Raw genomic sequence first — 22,753 nt, forward strand, 5'->3', positions numbered from 1 at the left:
AATAAAGCATACAATAGCTTCAACATTAAGGGAATGTGCTCATGTAATCAACCTTGAAGAAAAAGAAATAAAAAAGTAATTACATATATATATATTAAGATATAAACATATCAAAAAATTTTGCATAATACAAATTTTCCAATAAGCTCGAAATGAAAAAAAAGGCAAGACAATAATTATATACATCATCAATTATAGTCTAATATTGACTCCTTATATTTATATAAAAATTTTAAATCAAAATGAAACTTTAATGCAAAAATTTAAATTTATAAACTTGATTTATGCGAATGAAAGAAATTCGAAATAAAATCTCTATATGAAGTGATCTAAGATGATAGAAAAGAAGCTGATATTTGAAGCAAATATATAAATAGATAGCAAATACATAAATATTATATATTTTTTTTATAATCGAGCTATAGATAAATTTTATTATCTATATATTGGTCTTTCCTCATCGATGTTAATGGATTTGAAAATGTTATAAAATATGTTGCATCATTTTAAGTAATTTTTTCCATTACATTACATTACTTTAAGACTGAATTTCTTATATAAGTATTTATAATTAATATTTCAAATGTGTGAATATATATATATATATTCAAAATTCAAAATTATTTATGTATAAAACTACATTTAGCTAAAACATTTAAATATTGTATCTAGATGCATCTGATATTAATATCTTTTGTCATTAGTTCATCAACGATGAGTTGTAATTAATTTTTTAATTTTCGGGTTATTTAAAAAAAACTATTAATATATCGAATTCTATTTATACGTATATATTTTTAATAATATAACACTATGCAATCATCATTGTAATATATACATAAACATAAATGAATAAATATCAGCATACTTAATATTTGTTCATAGATAACTTAAGTGAAAATAAAATATAAATTAATTTCTGGGCGATAAAGCAAAAATAATTTTCTCATTATATATATGTATATCATAAAAAATCATAAGAAAGTTTCTAATTAAATTCAAATTAATTAAATCAAATTAAAAAAATAAATAGATATAAGTATAATGGAACCTCGATTATTGATAATATGAAATAATATATTCGCATAAGAGATAAACGTATTCAGATTATACAACAATATTCTCTTCTAGTACAAAATTTTATATATTATAAATTGTGTTTGACTCTTTTGTGCTATTTCCATTTTTATTATAAACTTTTTCCATATTGCCCTTTTCAATATTGCATTATTGATATTTGATGAAGTATTCCTAATAATAACAATAAGATTAATTTTTATAAAATTTATATTTAATTTTTTGTAAAATTTTATCATTTCTTCACTTATATTAAGTAAAAGAATAATATTAATCTTTATAGCAAATCTTTTTTATACATTTTTTTAAAACATTTGATTATTCTATGATCCATTGAATGTAACATGCAAAAAATACATGATTTTAATAAATTTTTTTGTACTTAATATTTTGTAATTATACGAATACGAATTAACATTGTTTATTAACTATTAATAGTTTTTTTTTATATTTTTTTTTCAATTTATTTTTAATTATTATTAAAAAGCATTCTTTATTCAATGAAAATAATATTATCCATTCAAAGATTAATAGATAGATTGATATAGATAATTGGTAAAGCATTCATATTAACATTTTTAAAATATCAAAACATTCTTATTTTTTTATTATTAGTATTGATAATAATGAAAATCTAATAGCATTTGCACAAATAAATGCTATCTTTACTCATTTTTCGGCTAGCAACTGATTTATCACAACGGAAAACTAAAATTTTTATGATAATACTTTTCATTTTATTTTTCGATCGACATTATAAACATTTTTTCAATACATATTCCTCTTCTTGTAAAAATTTAAAATTAATTTTAGAATGTTAACAATAGCTATATCTTAAAAGTTTTTCTTTATTAATATTTATTTAACAAATATTATTTAATTTAAATTTTATCAACCATTATTCATTTTAAGATTAAGATCTTCTTTCAATTTTTTATTAAAGTTTTTGAGCTTTGTACATATTAATGATTTTGATATAAATATTCTTTATTTTTACATTGAAGAAATTATTGATAGAAAATATTATTTAAATTATCATTTTCTGGCAGTTTTAAATTTTTTTTAAAACTAAGAATTAGTTTTTTTCTCTATTTAATTTTTTATTACTAATTTTTTACTTTTTATACTATTGAATGTCTAATATTTGATGTCTAAGCTACATTTGATCATTTAAAATGTTTTATTTCCAATCTACGAAAAGTCTAATAAATAATTTTCAAGAAATTGAACTATATTTCAAACATTAAATATGTACTAAGATATATATATAAAATAGAATTATATATAAATTAAATTTATATATAAAATAGAAAAAAATCAATTTGCAGATAAAAATATTTAGCATACAAATATTATTTTGAATACAATATAATTATTTTGAATACAATTCAGATAAAAACGATTTTAAGAATATTGGATTAGGTAAGATTTTAAAATTCTTCGTGAGAAGAATTTTAAGAAACTAATATTTGTGATTTTCATGAGATCAATTGAAAATTTTACGTAGGATATTCTATAAATTTTATTGAGATCGATTATTAAATATTTGACAATGATGATTGTATTAATATATGTAGATAAAATTCAATATATAATACTAAAAACTTTTCATTATCTCGAAAACTAAGGAATATTTTTAAAAAAATTACATATTTTTTCAACTCTTTTCTCTATTCCAAATTTCGTATTGATCAGCCATTAGAATTTTTCGATCTTTTATTTAAAATTTGTAATATCTTTAATAATATCTATTCTAATAATATTTATAATATCTATTCTAATAATAATATCTATTCTAATAATAATATCTATTCTAATAATATTCATAATAATGCGAAAATAAAATTGTATTTTCATATTATTATATTATTATTTTTTTCGTTTCCAAATAATTCTTAGATGTGTTTCTGTTTGATATATGAAATTTTAGATTAAAAGCATTAACCGAAGGGAGTCTTGATCCATCCTTGATATTAAAATTAGAAGAAGAGAAACGACAGCAACAAAGAGAAGAAGAATTACTGAAAATAAAAGAAAAACATCTTTTAGCATTGTTAACTCGCGAGAATGCTTTTATTGCGAAGAAATTGTTGTTAAATGACATTAAAGCCCATGCAGAAACAGTACGAAAAGAGGTAAGTATAGAATGCTAATAAATTAACATAGATAGTGAAATAATGGAATTTGAGATGCTTTGTATGGGTATTAAATGGGCATTGTACGGAATTATAATTTTTTAAGCTAAATTAAATAATTTCAAAATTTCTGAAAATTTTGAAAATCTTGAAAATCTTCATTAGAAAATTTGAAAGTCTGATTAACATGAAATTGTTATTTTTGCTTTTGAATTAAAATCAAATAATATCGCTTCAATTTTGAAAAAGAATAAAAAATAAATAAGAGTAAAACAAAATAATTATTAAAAATTTCAAATTTGTCGAGTCTTTTAAGACTTTTAAAATGATAAAAATTTTCAAAACAATCAATTTTTAAAGCATCAAATTTTATAAGCTGTAAATAATTCAAGCGTTTCAAATCTCTAGTCACACACAACACAAGTTAATTTAACATTGATTTGGTAGAAATTAATATTAGAATGGCAAATTGATTTTAAGCTAATTTTTCAAGATCAAAATTTCTTTTTTTTTTTTTTCATCATGAGAATTAAACTTATCACAAGAACATGATTTGCAATTCGATTATTTTTTTGAAAAGTCATGTTAAAATTAAAATCATTATCAATAATTAAAAAATTTTATAATTATATATATATTCGAAATGAAAATGATTTCTATAATTTTTGCATATATTATAGAAATTAACATTTTGAACAATTAATGTTTTTTCTTTGCATATTATGATTATTTGATTTTAATTTTTGCAAAAAAAAATTATTATTATTTCATAGAATTTCTTACATATATACATCTATGATTGCATGACAATGTATAAATCCTTTGGATTTGCTGAATGCAAGAAAAATATAAAATAATCCTTAAGTAATTGAAATTACAATTATTGGAGTTATAACGATAAATATTATTAATTATATATAATTACATTGGTATATTATAATTATTAAATAAGCATTGAATTTGAGATATTATAAGTTCAGATATCATGATAAGTAAAAATGTTAGAATAGAAGAAATATTAGAATGTTAGAATAAAAATGTTAGAATAAAAGATAGAAAAATTAGTATTAGTGATAAATATTATTATTATTTATAAATTCTTGTCTTTCATGTTATATATTTCAATTTAGACATATATTTAAAAAATAATATAATTCACATTTACAATATATTATGTATTAAAAAAATAAATCATATATTATGACTCATTAAATAGAAAAAAGAAAAAAAAAATTTTTTATATATGGTAAAGTTAAATATTAATATTTTTTTTTCAGTTCTAAACTGTTGAATTTTAATTACATTGTTACATTGTTAATATATTTTAATTATATTATAATTAAATTACAATTATAATGATGATAAAATAATTAGCAATTGAATTAATTGAAATTTTTAAAATTCATTCATTTCAATTACTTTATAATAAAAATGTACTAAATTATGATTTAATACGTTGACTACTATGGTACTTTTCAGGATTCCAGTGTAAAAAGCCAATTTAATTTAATCATATTATATTATTAAAATCTCCTATTACAGTACATAGTATTCATCAAAAAGCATAGAAGAATGTGTTTTTTTGAATTGCGAATTACATCATAATTGATTTATATAACAGAAAAATCTTCGCGAAAGCTAACTACGAGTTAATTCGTGTACAAATATGGCAAGTAATCAAACTACGAAATAACTCGTAGTTGTCCTAGGCAATAATGCAAAATACTACAAGTTATTTCATAGTTGGTAGTTAATATGTTAATTCAATTAGCATAATTCTATTATAAAAATAATATAGACAAATAATAATCGTATATTTATGTTTATGCAGCTACAAATGTGTAAGAGAAGTTCTATGAAATAATAGCAATCTTATTTTGCAAATATCAAAAATTAACGCAATAATAACATGAAAAAACAAAAATTATAATAATAATTATAATAATAAATTATGATAATAATAATGAAATTAAATAATAATAATTTTATTTATAAAAACGCTAATTAAAAATTACAAAGATTCTTTATTGAATTTAGAATTAATATTATGATGAACATATAAATCATTTTTGAAATTTTTTTACTAATTTTTGATTTAATAACAGGCGATAGAAAGATTAACGTTTTTTATCGAATTTTCTCTATTGAGTATAACGTTATAATTAATCAATTATAATAGTTTCTGTCTATAGCTTTCAATTTGAACTAACAAGATAAATTTTGACCAACAAGACGCTTAAAATTTAAATAAAAGTTAAGAACGATGATTATAATTTTAAAAAAGATGAAATTAAAAATTAAAAATATAAAAACTAATTGTTTGCAAGGCGAATATATATATATATATATATAATTTTAAATGAATAAGAAAAAATCATTTTAGATTATCAAAAAATTATTTTGTTTATATATTTATTATATATCCATTGCCTGACATAAATAAATATTATTCAAAATATCTTATTATATTTATTATGTATTCATTAATATCTATTATATGTTAATATAAAATATTTAATATCAATCTTTTTGTTATTATATTTTTTCTAATATTTTTTCTAATAAATATTAGAAACAATTTTTTTCATGCAACTTACATATGATATAATGAACTTCTATAAATTTTCGATGAACATAATTAAGAAATATAAAATAACCATATAAGAAATAATCGAAAAACATAAAGATATTATTTTGTAAAAAACATAAATTAATTTGTTTTATAAATATTTTAACTATTAAATAAAAATAAAATAACAATTTATTTAACAATTAAAAAACATAAAAAACATAAAAAAAACAAATTATAGAAAAAAATATAAATTTTTTGTTTATTACATTTTTCTAATTGTTGCAAATGCAATTGATAAATCTTTTTGACTTGAAAATTTTCGAAAATTATTTTTTATTCTATAGAATTTAGATAGAAAAAAGAAATGCATACGTATTTATACAATACAGTATGTTTCAAAAAACTTTTTAAATAATTAATTTTAAGATCAAAATAATGATGATTTAAAGATCAAAATAAATATAAATGAAAGTTAGTATATAAAAATTTTGATTGAAACTCTATTTATTAAATTATAATTTTATAAGCAATTTAAGTTTACATTAAATCATTAAATCAGATAATGTGAAATGATTTTATATTTGTCATACCATCGCATCATTTTGCTTTGTATAACATCTACATATACATCAGTCTCATATTTTTTTTTTTATTCATTAATTTTAAATTTATATGTTATATTAAATAAACTTTTCATTCATATAAATTTTATTGTAAAATAAATTTTAGTATAAAATAATAAATTTAAATAAATTATTATAAAATTAACATTTTACAAGTATTCGTACTTATTTAGTTATTATAAAAAATATAAATAATTTTATAATTATTAATTTTGTTGGGGCATCTTTACATCTAATAATACTTTGCAAATAATAAAATATTATATATTATATATTATTTTTTTAGTAATTATTTCTTCTATATTATTTCAAATATTCTTAAATTTTCTTTTTAATATCTCTTTATTGGTTCTCTCTTGATTTCTCAATCTTTTTTCCGCTCAGAAATGTTCAATATTTTTATATATAAATATATATTATATATATATTTTTATATAGAACTTATTATACCTATTAAAGCTAATCATAGATTTATATTAAGGCAAGAGTATTTCCAAAAAGAATGTATTATAAAATATGTTTGACTATAAAAATCTTATGTTTTAGATTTTCATTTTAAAAAAAGTAATTATTTTCTAATTGTAATTTAGAAGCATTTGATGATTTTTTAAAATATTTAAATTATGTATTCTCATTCATTATTCCTCCAATGAAAATTAAATCACCGATGCCGCAAACAACTATACATCTTCATATTACATATGACAGAGCCTTCTTTATGCTTAACTATTAGTTTTAAATTTTTTGAATCGAGTTCCATATTTGATTGTTTTTATACCATAATATATCCATCCAAATATATTAAATTTGTTTTCATCTGAAAAAATAAATTTCCAGAAGCTTATATCTCTATCAATGTATTTTTTTGCGAACTCTAACAACTTCATTCAATTTTTTTTATTAATTAATGATTTTTTATATATTATTTTATTGTATAATAGAAACTTTTCATAAAATTTTTTGGCAAGTTTTCATATTCACTTATTTTTAAAACATTATACAAATGTTATCACAATTGTCACATTTTTTTTAATTTCTCAAATGATTTCTTTTTCTTTTCTATTTTCGATCAATTATTATTAACAATAGTAAATATGGAGTAGAAATAACAATTCTAGGAGATAACTTGGAATTCTGTAAATATTTTGATTCCACGTTCACAAAATTTCTATAATATGAATATTTGTTGATTTTGTAATAGTTTATTTAATTTTATTGTTTTGCTAAATTTGTTTTGCTAAGTCGTTATTTTGCAATAAAATTTATATGAATACTTAATTAATATAATATATATATCCATTAATGTGCATTTAAAAATATAAAAAAATATAAGAAAATATTGCTTAAATAAATGAATAAATACGAATACTTATAAGATTAACTATACATATATATATTTTTAAAGCAATTTAATTTTGTATTATTAATTATTTTATAATTTAATAAATAAACCTCAATTATTTTTAAATATTAATTTTTGCATTTGTTTGGATTTCTAAAATCGATTTTCCAAAACTGTTTATGAATATATATATGTTTATATATGTGTGTATATATATTAATGGTTTGTACATACTTTATATGTCGCAAAATTTACTTTTGTATTTTTGAATTTTCAAATTGAAGATTTTTTTCTATAGATACATTATTCTGCACATTCATTTCCATCCTTTATATATATGTATATATATATTTTGATATATTTTATATGGTAAGGAATCATATTATATTGCTTTGTCAATAGCACGCAATTTATTTAAATATATTTAAAATTAATAAACATTCTAGCCTTAATTAACATTATTCATTTTTACATGAATAATATTACATGTTTTAAATTTATAGTTTTTTTTATAAAAAAATTAAATGTATGAAAATATACTAGACTCCACGATACCAGTTATGAGTTAATATTTCAAGAAAACGTATTGACTTGTGAATCATGATTTTGACAAATTTTTTTTTGACAAATTTGAAAATTTTGAGTTTTCGTTAGTTTATTTGTTCTTATTTTTTGATAATTTTAAGTTTTGGATTAAGTGCTGAATAATTATTCTCCTCTTTTCTTCATTTCATAGTTAGATTTTTAGATATATTGTTCCTAAAAGAACATATTTTTTAATAGTGCTAAAATCTTGATTTATCTGTCATTTAATTTCAACTTTCTAAATAATATATTATAAGCATATACCATACCCAAATGTTAAATATTTAATATCCGTATTATATTCAGTGGCCACATGTTGTATGGAATTATCCATTAGAAAATATGTTATTCGTAAAAGTTTTCTTTCATTTTTATAAATTAATTAAAGATATAACAACATCATGTTATTTGTTTCAACTTTTTTTTAAAAATAATTCGCAAATAAATTTAATTCTTGTGATAAATAAAATATTATTTATATATAATATTGAAATACGTATAATATATAATATTGAATCACAAAATATTATTTTACAAAATAATAATTATTTCTGAATACAATAAATTTATTGTTTTGTTTTCATAGAAACAAAAAATTTATGAAAAATTAGAGAAATGGAGAGAAAACCATAATAAAGAAGTAATGGAAATGGTTGAAAAATGCCGTGAAATCGAACAAGCTTCTCGCATAGCTTTCAATATTATGATTGATGAAAAAAAACAAAGAGGTATATTTAAAATTTTTAAACATTTACTTTGTCATAGATATTAATAAATAATTACTGTAATTATAATTTTAATAAATAATAACTGTAATTATTGTATACATATACAAGAATTTTTTAATACAAAAAAGAAAAATATTAAAAATACAAAGAAGATTTTTTTATAATACAATATTACAAAAAATATTTAAAGAATATTGTGATAAATTTCTAAAAATTTTTTTTAAATAATTGCTAGAAATATTTATTTAATTATTATTTATTTTAAAACAAAGTTTAATGAAATGCCAATAATTTTTCGGATTAGCTGCAGAAGTTACCGAAGAATCTCGGCAATTGAAAGCTCAATTGATAAAGCAAAGAGAGAATGAAATTCAAAGAAAAATCAAATTAATCCAAGAAATTAGAACAATTCAATCTTTACGAGAATTATCCTTTAAGGATTTCGATCCAACTGAAACAAATGGCTTCGGTCTTCTTTGCGAAATGTCTTTGATGGAAGTTCATATCATTTTTATTCAATTAACAATAATAAACTATTAACTATTATTTATTTATATTATTAAGTTGAAGTTTATTTTAGGAGATTTTATATAAATTTTTTATTTCTCAATAGTTTTTTTATGTATTTTTTTATTTATTAATAATTTTTGACGAATGAATTCCAATTTTAACTTTAAAAATTCAAATATTAAAAATTATGAATATGTTTAAATATAATTTTAATATGTTCCTATATTGGTTTTGGATTAAAGTTTTGCAAAATATCTAAATTTAAATATTTAATTTAATTTGTAATAAAAATTTTAGTAAAAATTTAATTAATAATTACAACATATATATTGAAATATACTTATATATTAAAATATATATTGGAACATATAGTATATGTTGAAAAAAGAAATTTACATTATCTGATTGATAGAACATTTCTATCAAGTCAATGTTAGAAGTCGAAGATAGAACGATCTCATTCTATTTTAATCTTGATCGATATTTTTGTATACTGACATTTGTCTTCATTTTAGTTTTTAAAATTGACTCTTTATAACATCGTACGAATATATTAATATCCTGTATTAATATCCTATATAATTATCGATTTATTATTATTTTATTATCATGTATATATTTAAATTATATGTATATATTTATTAACATATATATATCAATAATCTGTTTTCAGAAACATTTTTTTCTAATATCATGAATTTCTAAAATTAAAACATATTTTTCATCAAAACTCGTCAAAAATTTATTGATATAAAAATTAGATAAAAAAATTAATGAAAAATAAAGCAAATTTCAGTCAAATTATTATATTATTATATCAATCATTTTTTTTCTTAGCTAAAAGAGAGATTATTTTGGATGAAAATGAAATTAGACGAAGAGATCAAAAATAGAAAATGTATCATTAATCGAGAACGTGAAAGGCAGAAAAATTTAATCAGAGATACACGCAAAGCACTCGAAGAATATAAAGCAAATAAGTTAGTTATAAAATCATTATTAATTATAATGATTGTAAAAAAATACAGAACAACAATTTTATTGATAACTATAATATAAATAAAATTAGTAAGTTATAAAATAAATCTAATAAATAAAATTTAAAAATTAATAAAAACAAAGAAAAAAATTGTTGCATTATATATATTTATATTTTATAATACAAAATTTATACCAAAAAAAAATTTTGACGAAATTAATAAATAATTTATGATTTGATAATTCGATAATTGATTAATTTTAATATAATTAAAAAAATATAATTTATTTTTAAAGAAGTCTAACATATTAGAAGAATTAGTAAAAATTTAAAAAATAATTTTTTATAAAAAAATATATTATAAGAATCATTTACTTGTTTTCAGATATGACAAATCATTATCAAAACCACAACAACAATTTCAACATATTACTTCATCAAAAATAGATGCATTGCGTAAAAAAGTGGAAGAACGAAAAGCTTTAAGATTAGAAAAGAAAGGAGATAAGAAACTAATTTGAAATCATTAAATCGACTGCAATAAATTAAATGTATTGTTTTATATGATTCAACAAATATTTAGCATGGAATAATATGGAATAGTGATGCAAGAATTGATAATTTTCTTTGTTCTATTGTTTTACTTAATAATTACAATAGTTTTTATTATAATACGTTATTAATTATGTTACGTCACTAATAAATAACGTAAAGCTATAATTGAAAATTGAAAAGTCATAATTGAAGATTGTTATATCATGATAGCATATTAGAGAATTATGACATCTAGGAATATCATTATTGTTGATTAATCGTCAATTGTAAATATAGTAGAATTTCTACTATTGCACGAAAACTGTGCAAATATTGAAATTCACCATCAAAAAAAGAAATAATCAATCGTAATCTGATTAACAGCTTATAATGTATTTATTTACATTTATTTATCTTCCTTATGAATTTATATGAATATTATGAAATTATGATGTTAATATGTTGTACATCATCCTTTCTTTTGTAATATGTAGTAGTAGATACGTCCGATAGGAATACAACAAACGAGATTTCCTAAATAAATTCAATAATCAAGGTTCTATATTACATATTAATGATATAATTAATGATATATTTTTTTTACAATATGCATACATAATAAAATTGAATATTTTAAAATATTTTAGAACAAATTAAGAGAATTATTTGAGAGAATATAATCTCTTGAGAATATTATTTTCAATACTGTAAATTATTTTCAAGAATATTTTTTAAAACAGATTATTGAAAGTGATTATCTGACATTGAAAATTAAATTAGTAGTTTCAACGCGATATCCATTTGCCACATGTTTTTGAGAACAATTTTCGAGAATTACATGATAATAATTAAATTGATATATCTATATAAATTGATATATTTATATATTGATATAAATATTATCTATTTAACTATCTTGTTAAGTTATTTTATTTTATATTATTTTCATTTTTACATTTTTACATATATTCAGTAATAATCATATATACATACTCTTATGTATGCACACACACACATACACACACACACACACACACACACACTCAAAATTATTTAATATAAAATATTTTATTAATATTTTTAAAATTAAAAAAATTAATATTTTGAAAAATATATATATATATAAATATAAATGATAATATAAATAAATATAAAAATAAATTCATGTCACTAAAATATTAAAGTTTAAAAAATTATAAGAAATGTTTTATTAAAAAACATTTTTATTAAAAAATAAAAATAAAAAAATAATATTTGATTTGAATTATTTATTATCAACAAAATATAAATTAAATATTATCAACAAAATATAAAGAATTTTATTACAAAAAATTAATGCAAGTCATAGTATTATAACATACATATCGAATACAAGGAGGGAGAACGACATATATCAATAAAAAACTTGAAAAATTTTCCTTGTTGCTTAATAAACATCAAATACTTGTAGTGCTTTGTTCGATAAATTAAAATCAACTTATTCTGATTTTTTAGTGTAATTTTTATAACAATCATCAATATGTGCATCGATGAAAAGAAAGATAGTAATGTAAGACATATAAAGAATATATAATTCACAAGTATTTTTGACTTTTCTTCAATATATATTATTATGATTTGATTATATTATATTACATTATATTTTTAATTAGACAGAATTAATGTTTACAATTGAAAACAACATGCTGAAAGGAAAAGTGATATTGAATGATAATGGATATACTAGCGTAGGGAAATTAATATTCGACACTTTTAGAAGCAAACCAAACTTTATTTGGCAGGTATATTTTTTGTTTTGAATTTATTTTATATAAGATATTAATATATTTATAGGATATTTTTGAAAGATTAGTTCTAAAAATTGAAACAAATACAAAAATATTTATTAAGGCTTATATTAAATTATAAGAAATTAAAATTTGCATTAGATAGAATAAAATGAATGAGAGTCCTTTTGTTATTGCTATCTACTGCATTCTATTTTTCCCTCATTTTCTAATGCGACTTTATTGCTTAAAATCTTAGTAAATAAATCTTAACAAAGGAGTTTTTTTTTGTATATCAATTTTTATATTTATTTTCCTTATTTATTTTTACTTTTAGAATCGGTCCTTTAAAATTCTTTTGATATTGAATATATTAATCTTTATTCATTTATTATTTAGCAATTTTTTTTATCGTTTTAATGTAACTAATTAAGTAATATTAGTTATATTATTTTTTTTTTAATATAAACAATTCACATTTAAGGATTCAAAGAATATCTAAAAGCAATTCAATTTGATTGCATACTTAGAATAACATGCTTGAAATTGAATGCAAAAGATTTAACAAGGATATTTAGAATGTTGATATCAGTGATGTCTGAAAGACATCTTTGTTAGAGTTAACATCATATACATGTTAAATATAATACAGAAAAATATTTAATATAGAAAATAAAATATAATAAAAGATAAATTTAATCATTAAAATAATTATTTTTATTTATAATTATATATATAATATATTATTAAAAATTAGAATAATTAGAATTAATTAAAAAATTAGAATTAATTATTTAGAATACAAAAGTTCTTGTTAATTTCTATATAAAATAACAAAATAATAATAATAAATTGTAAAAATTAATAATTTAAAGAATTTTTTTCTTTTGCATGTTCAGTTGGTCTTAGTTTTCGAAATATTTGCTACGTATACGTTAGCTTGATTATCATTCTCTTAATATAAACACATTATGATAGCAGACAAATAAAATGTATAACGATGAATTAAAACATCTACTTGGTTAGAGACTATGAGTTTAAAATATCTCAAATCAAAAAGTTTGGATATTCCGCGAATTCTTCTAATCGAAATTACAAATAAATATCAATATCATTTTTGATATTTATAATTTCGATTATTTTATATTTTATTTTTGTATTCTGCAAAAACGATTTGAAGAAATTAGGAGAAACATGTGAATGCTATTTTCAATGAAGTTTCAGAATATTTATATTTTTTGTATCATTATTTTATTCTATCTTTATGGATCCTGCAGATGTTTGTTTTACAATTTTCTTATAATTGCAATATTCTTATCATTATATCAAATATTGATTGGTTAGTTCACTTATTTTTATTGTTGCATAGTCACTATATTTTCTCTTTTACAATGAGTATTTGTGAATTTATAAATTTTAATTTTAAGTAATATATATTCTTATTAATATATATAATAATTATAATAATATATATATTATTTCGATAAAATTTTAATAATTAATAAATTACATTTGGAAATTGTTATTTTATATTAGACTTATACTTATACTAAGTCTTTATGCCAAATCTTATATATATATATTTTTTATCTAAAATATGTATTTTTGTTTTCAAAATAATCATGATTAATTATATTATGGACTTGTTCAATTGTGCGTTTCATTCAGTTTCTAAAGCCAACTGATTCGGTATTAGCTCTTGATTATCTTATAATTTTAATTAGAATTATTAAGAATATTTTTTTTAATAATTTAAATATTGTTAGGAAAGAAATCGGTTTATATGAAGAAAGTGTATGTTTTTATTTGGCTTAGGTAACATTATTATTTCTAATTTTCATGTCAAATACTAGAAAAATTTGGAAAAATACTAGATTAAAAATAACGTTGAATATTACAATAATTTAAATTTGATTTTCTGAGAATTGTTTAAATACTACTATATTACTATTATTATATGATAATGAAATATAATAATGAAATATAATTCTCTATTATATATTTTGGATAGTATTATAATCTATTATATTATAAATAATAAATAAATGACAATCGTATGTTGACATTTACGTTATCATTTGTTTATGTATATTCGATGAATTTATAGCAATCTTTTTTTGCAAATAATTCAAAACTAAAATTAATCATTTATTATATAGAAAAAATTTTAAATTTTATATAATATATATAATATATTTAAAAATTATCAAAATCAAAAATGAAGTAGTTTTTTTGCAAATTCATTAGAAGTATAAAATAAAATTGAAAAACTACATTTAAAGATTCTATATTTGGAAATAGCTTTTTGACTTTGATTTTTGTCCAATCAATTATTCAAATAATCGAACTTTTTAGGTTGACGCGATTTCAGGAATCGAAGATAATTTTTCCGATATATGCGATCGGACAATAAAATGTGGACTTTGGATGCAGAAACATGGAGTGAGAAAAGGCGACATTGTCGCAATCTGTACACACAATCACCGCGATTGTATAATTCCTTTTCTTGCTACACTCTATCTAGGTGCCATTGTCAATCCATGGGATCATCTAATGAACATTGGTAAATCTTTAATCATAAAAGACATTTAAATAACAAAATTATTTAATTTACAATTGCCTTTTTTTTATTTTTTTATTATTATATTTAACAATATTATATGATAAACAAATATACAAAGAAAAACAACTTGTTGAATATCGATCTCTTCATGAATTTTAATAAGTTTAAAAAATGAGATGTACAAATAAGAAACATAAGAAAAGTCATAAAAGAATGATCGGATGCAAATAATTAAAAAAGTCAATATAATGTTAATCGATATATATGTTTTATTATGAAAAAACATAATTTTTATTACAATATAAACATTATAAATATGTGATCTTACATTGATTTCTGAATAAATCTAAATCAGATCTAAATCGGCTAATTCAATATAATGTAGAAAATATTAAATATTATATTAAATATAACTTTTATTAAACCTGATTATAATTATATATATATATAATTATAATCAGGTTTATAATAAATGTATAATTATATATATATTATATATATTGTATATCGTATATTGTATATCATAAAAAAATATTTAATATCGTTCTTAATAATATGTTTCAAACTTATAAAAATCATCGAAGATGTAGAATTTTTTAACAAGTCATCAAAGAAAATATTATATTAATTAATTATCGATATCAAGTGCAAATAATGATAAGAAACATTTTAAAAATAGTTGGTTTTCATAATTTAAAATCAGTCGAAAGATTATTAATATTCCTTTTTTATATCAAATATGTAATAATGAATATAATATATCTACAATACTGAGATTATAAATTAGTGACGAATCAAATTAATTCATTGCCTCGAATCACATATCACATTCTCATTATTAATCTATCATATCTATAAATAAATCGCTGAAAACAATCGAAATAAAATAAAGCAATAAAGCAAAAGAATGATTGGAATGCAAAAAATAAACGTAAATTCAAAATATCAATTATTAACACAATATTTGTTTCTTTTCTATCGAATCTTTAAGATAAAAAAGAAAAAATTTTCTCATTTATATACTACAAAAAGAATTTAAGCCTGTTTAAATTTTTAAATTTTTTCGTTACATTTAATAATTTCGAATCATTTTCATAATTGATGTAATAAAAAGTTATATAAGTATTATAGTTTGAGAAAAGAATTGTAATTTGAAAACATCATACATCATCAAATTTTTAATTTACGATTTCATATATTTTCTGAAGAAAAGTTTTACTTCTATACAAATGGGCCTGGAAGAGATTATTGGAACTAGAAACTTAATCTTTTTACCTATGTGTTTAGTTGTGTGAATACTTGAGAATTCGATTTTTATACGGTACATATGTATAATAATAAATACAAATTGTAAATTTTTAAACTCTTTCAATTTAACTTTGAATAATGGAAATATAGATCATTGTTTGGATGTAATTTATCATAATATTAAAAATTTCTTTATGACTTTCTACATATTTAAATATACTACATACTTATAAACTACATATTTCTTTTTAATGAAAAATTTTTAATTGAAAAAATATCAAATTTGAGATATTCATTCCAAACAAACTAAAAATTTGAGATGAAAAGAAAAAAGGAAAGGATGTTTGAATAAAATTTTAATTTCAAATCTTTATTGTTATAATTTTCGAAATATTAAAAAAACTTTTACTACAATACATTAAATTTTGTTTATATGTGCATATTCTTGCAATGTATATTAGCATAATGTGATCATTTTTCTATTCTATAAACATATCGTAATTATATAATATATAAATAGCATTCAAAATATAACAAGTAGATTGATTTTATTTTATAAGAAAAATCTATTTTCTTATAATCTATTTTCTATATTTTCTTATATATAATAAAAATTTCTTATAGATTATAATTATAATGATAGATAGAAAATATTCATTGCCAATTCCATAATTTCGATTCTTCGAATCTATAAAATATCTAAGTGAATTTGAGACATTTTAAGTCTCAGTCATAATTTATAAGAAAATAGGAAATCGATTTATACATTTGCTATTCGCTACAATATGTTTATAGAAATAATAGATAAACAGTCGCAATTGACGCATACATTACCAATATGCACATATAGATAAAATTTAATGTATTATATCAAAAGTTTTTTATTAATATTTTGAAAATTAATAAAGATTTGAAGTTAAGATTCTATATTCAGGATTCACTTAACTCCTTTAATATCAATCAAAAAATGCATGTTTTTCAAATACAATCATCAAACTATAATATTTAAAAAAACATTAAATTATATAAAAATAAAGCTGCATTTATAATTGTTTTGCATTGTTTTATATTTCATTTGAAATTAAAATTCGAAATTATCACAAATTAATTATAACGAATTAAAACTTAACACTTTCGATCTTCAAAAAAAAATTTAATTTAATTAAATTAAAATAATTAAAAAATTATTTACTTGTATTTTTAGAAATATGTGATTATTTTCGATATACATATCTCGTGGAATTTTTAAATTGTTTCAATTTTTTTTGAATTTCAATTATAATTCATTTACGATTATCAAATTTTACGATTTTTACGATATCTTCTTTAGAATAATCTATGCAAAAATATTTGCATAGATCATAAAATAGTATAGTTATATATAGTTTGATTTGATTCTAAAAATTGATAAATTGAAAATCATTGAAATAAAGAAAAATGTATATGTAATTTATATACAAATTATCTGATTTAAAAGCAATTATTAAAAAAGAAAAAAATCAAGATATAACAAGAATCATACGTTAATAAAGGCAAATAGAAAAAAATTATATTAATTTAATAATCATATTATATAACATATATAATATATGTAATTATATATATTTAATATATTTCAATTGTGAAAGATTTCAATTATATAGTTTCAAAATAAATGAAATATAACTTTATAGATATGGCACGACATTTTATAACATTATCTCAACCAAAAGTAATTTTCGTGAATGAGGGATCAGCGGAAATCGCACTGGAAGCGGCGAAAATCGAACTTCATCACACAAAACTGGTGTGTTTCGGCTATTATCCGGGCATAATGCCTTTTTCAGAGACATTGAAATATCATGATAAATCAACTATAGCTAATTTTCAATGTACTGATATTGACGATCCTTCACATACTTGTTTGATCATGTTTTCATCTGGAACAACGGGTATGCCTAAAGGCGTACAACTTTCACATAAGTCAATTTTGAATATTATGGAACTAAGGGAAGGTTTTCCTTATGGTATTCAAGTACAATTATGGTTTACTCCTTTGTACTGGATCAGTGGATCGTTGCTTAATCTCAAAAGTATTTATTTCCATATCAAAAAAATAAGCGCACCAGAATTCAATGAGAAGATTGCTTGCGAAATAATTGAAAAATATAAGGTATTTATTAAGAATATTATTATTAATTCAATTTATAATACAAATACATAATATAATATACATAATATAATCAACGAATTATACATATATATTTTTTTAATCATGGTAAAAGAAATCTTTAAAAAATTTAAAGTTAAGAATAAATTATCATGTCATTGTAATACAATTTCTATCAAATAAAATGATAGCATATTTTAAAATTTTCTCAAAACTCATTTTCTCAATGTAATTTACATATACAAAATATCTTAAAAATATAAGAAGAATTCTGAATTAATTTCAATTAATATTTTCCTTTGCAAAAATTTTACAATTTTGTTAATGAATTATTAATAAAAAATTGACTAATCAGAAAGCACGTAATCTCGTAGCTATGATAATAGCAATTATATGCTGTCAAACAGAAACAATATGTGGAAGTATATTGAATAAATTTTATATAATAAAATAAAAATTATTATATATAAATTATATATTGTTATTATAAATTATAGATAAAATTTTATTATCAATAAAAAATTATATTAAATTATATCACAAATAATGAATAAATTATAAATTATAAATATTCAACATAATTTCTTCGATATATTGTTTCGATTTATTTCTATATGCTTGGCGATACATAATTAATACTGTCGTCACTATTTGACTAAGCTATGCGTTCCGTAATTAATTAACAAGTTATAAAATAATAATGGAAATTTTTACAAAAAACAATATTGCTTGAAATTACGTTAGAAATCTCTAATTTACGGATATTCCCATATTTTTGGGATATCTTATACTCATATAAAGTATTCTCTTCTTAATAATATTGAAAATGATCAATCATAGTTAATAATTTTTTTGCCGAGATATACCATTTTAAAACTTTGAAATTCTTTTATTTATCTTTAATTTGATGACAATAAGAAAGAAATTTACGATTTAATTTAAGATAATTATGATACGTATTTGAGATTCGAATTTATTTTCAAATAAAAGATTAGTAACACAAAAATATATTTATATCATAAATATGTATTTATGATTCTTCTTACATCAAGAAAAATTTCAATAAATCTTTATTTATGTAAAATAAAAATAGAATAACTTCAAAGAGATATATTTATAAAAAAATACTCAAAATAAATCAAAATTGAGTATATATTATATTATCAATTATATTTAAATAAATTTTTAGTCCAAATTTTGTCATTTAGACGATTTTTTGGATTATTTCTTGAAAAATCACGATCATTTTTTGGAAAATGAACAATTTTTAAAAGAAAATTATTAAAATTTTTAAAATAAGTGATGATAAAAAAAAGATTATTATTTTTCTTGATAAATTTTTTAATGATTTTTACATATTTTAGATCATTTATATTGAAATATTTAAATAGTTTCTATTATTTCTGAATTTTTTAATTAATGGAAATAAATTTTCGTAATATTTTTATATATTTTGTTAATTTTAATATATTGTCGAATTGTTAATTCTTCAATTTTTATATTATGTTGAAACAATCCCATAACATAAAAATTTAAATAATAATATTTTTTTTAAATTTATTTTTTCTCTATACATATTATTATTATCTCCATTTATTCGATTGAAATTCAAATTTAAATCCATCGCTCATTATAAACTTTCAAAATATGACCGACTTATTGTAATACTCTTAATATTTTTGAGCATTTCTTTCTGAAATATATAATTTCTTTCTAGATATTCTATCTTATAATCCAGTTTCTTCAAATAAAATGTGATTTTACTTGAGTGATCTCTATTTTAATTCTTTTCTCTATTTTGTTTTATCTCTTTATCACTAGTAAATGAAAAAAAATTTTTTTTCGCTACAATGTCTGATCCTGATATAACAATGCTTTTCTTTTTTTGTTCAAACATAAATTTTTAAGCTTTCCAAATTAAATTTATTTTGAATCTTTCTGCAAATTCCGTATTCCTTTTTTTAATATTTTAAATATTACAACAACTTATTGTAAAAAAATTTTTATTTCCATTTATATTTTCCTTTTTCTCTATAAACTAATAATCTTATCTTTTCATGTTTAGTTTTGTTTTTTTTATATACTACATAAGCATAACTAAAATGTTATATAACTATTACCATTAATATAATTAGAAAAAATTAATATAATAGATAATTATGAAGTAGAAAAATATATGTTTAATTGTGAATTTTCATTTATAAGACAAGAATTTGTCTTATAAATAAATATTTGTTTAATTTTTCAATTGGTCAGCTTAAAAGACAATTTCATAAATTTACTATTATTTGAATGAATGCAGTTTCAAATTCACTATAATTCGCATATAATATATACATTTAATAACAAGAATATATCAATAATCAAAAATCAATGTTAAAATAGTATTCTCAGTTGATAAAACAGAAATGTGTCAAATTAAATATTGTCGTGATATATAATTGTATTTTATATTCGGTAGTAATTTGGACAATAAATCAACCAAGTTTTAAAATTAATAATTAAACTCATAACGATTTAAAAATCTATTTCATATCAAGGATTATATATATATATACATATTATATATACATATATATATATATATATATATACATATATTATATATATGTTCTCATGAATATAACATATTTATTTTTAATTGTTTCTTTTGTTTATTTTAAAAACCGTAAATAATAATAAACCATAATATGATATATATATATATATATCATATATTATATATATATAAATATAGAGAGAAAATTCTATTTTAATATATATAATTATAATTGGAATATACATATATATACGTATATTTTCATTGTCTATTTTTAATTGCTGCTAAGAATTATTCAACGAAAATAGCATATCTATCTGAACATTAGATTAATTATTTATAAATAATTACTAAACAGAACGCTTATTAGTATTTTATTAGTATTGTGAAATATCGAGAATTCTTATTTTTGCCAATATTATTGGTAATTGATGACATTTGTAATAATAATGCGATCTTACTTTTCAATCAAAAATCAATTTCTCACAGCATGAAACTAAGATATTTTTGTAATAATGTTTCTTATATTAATACTATTTCATCGACATTATAAGTATTTTTCTTCAATGCATATTTCTCTTCTCATAGAAATTTTTTTAAAATTAATTTTGTAGTCATAGAAGAAGCTTTACTTATAGAAAGTTTTTTTTCCATTCAATAAATATTATGACATAATTTAAATTTTATGAACTAACTAAATTCAATCATTATTAACTTTTTTAAAATTAAAATCTTTTTTTAATTTTTCATTAATTTCTCAAGCTTTATCACATATCATTCTCATTGATATAAATATTTTTTTATTTTTAAATAAATAAAAAGTAATATATATTTAAATTATCATTTTTGATAGTTTGAAAATTTTTCGAGAAGTAGAAATATTTAATTAGTCAATATCTTTTATTTTTAAATAATTTTCTATTGCTTATTTTCTATTTTTTATATCATACATCGTTAATTTTCCATCATATTCTTCTACTAAATTTGTACTTGCTATTTTCCAATATAATTTGTTAAAAACTTCATTTTTATTTCAATCAATTTATTTATTTCAATCCATTTATTTATTTTCATTTAAATGGCATTATTAACATATATATAGTTCTGTCATCATATATATTTCAAATCATATATGTTTCAAATACCATATTGAAATGTGAAGAAAATCTGTTTTGATAATTTCGATAATTCTGTTTCGATGATAAAAAAAACACATATGTAAATACAACATAGACTATACGTATATAGACAATACAAAGTGTATTGTTCAGATTATAGAAGATTCTCATAGCAAAGAATTTATAAGAAAGATAAATGTTCTGATAATCAAAATTTTAAAAGTGCTTTTATAATATAAATTTTTATATAATATTATATTTTATAATAATATATAATATTTATAA

At 18.8% G+C, this 22,753-nt stretch overlaps 2 protein-coding genes across 2 annotated transcripts in view; both read left to right on the forward strand.

Annotated features, from left to right (window-relative positions):
- Positions 1 to 8,977: 8,977 nt before the first annotated feature.
- LOC102679348 lies at positions 8,978 to 11,072 on the forward strand. Its single transcript, XM_006624657.1, has 4 exons — positions 8,978 to 9,062; positions 9,367 to 9,560; positions 10,410 to 10,552; positions 10,937 to 11,072. The coding sequence occupies exons 1-4, from the start codon at positions 8,978 to 8,980 to the stop codon at positions 11,070 to 11,072; spliced, it is 558 nt and encodes a 185-aa protein (XP_006624720.1).
- Positions 11,073 to 12,604: 1,532 nt separating this feature from the next.
- Positions 12,605 to 22,753, forward strand: part of LOC102678475 (luciferin 4-monooxygenase-like) — a 20,254-nt gene continuing 10,105 nt past the window's right edge. Inside the window, exons 1-4 of the mRNA XM_006624650.2 lie at positions 12,605 to 12,634; positions 12,738 to 12,866; positions 15,207 to 15,414; positions 18,336 to 18,814. Coding sequence (XP_006624713.1) covers positions 12,605 to 12,634; positions 12,738 to 12,866; positions 15,207 to 15,414; positions 18,336 to 18,814 — 846 coding nt within the window. The remainder of the gene's footprint in view (positions 12,635 to 12,737; positions 12,867 to 15,206; positions 15,415 to 18,335; positions 18,815 to 22,753) is intronic.

The sequence above is a fragment of the Apis dorsata genome, unplaced genomic scaffold, assembly GCF_000469605.1.
Source record: "Apis dorsata unplaced genomic scaffold, Apis dorsata 1.3 scaffold_1088, whole genome shotgun sequence".
Lineage (NCBI taxonomy): Eukaryota > Metazoa > Arthropoda > Insecta > Hymenoptera > Apidae > Apis > Apis dorsata.

Bases quoted from the DNA above. Each gene is read 5' to 3' on its own strand.
- LOC102679348 (XM_006624657.1), top strand. From the start codon at position 8,978: ATGGAAATGGTTGAAAAATGCCGTGAAATCGAACAAGCTTCTCGCATA. The intron at 9,063-9,366 runs GTATATTTAAAA...TTTTCGGATTAG, and splicing joins TGATGAAAAAAAACAAAGAG to CTGCAGAAGTTACCGAAGAA. The intron at 9,561-10,409 runs GTTCATATCATT...TTTTTTTCTTAG, and splicing joins GCGAAATGTCTTTGATGGAA to CTAAAAGAGAGATTATTTTG.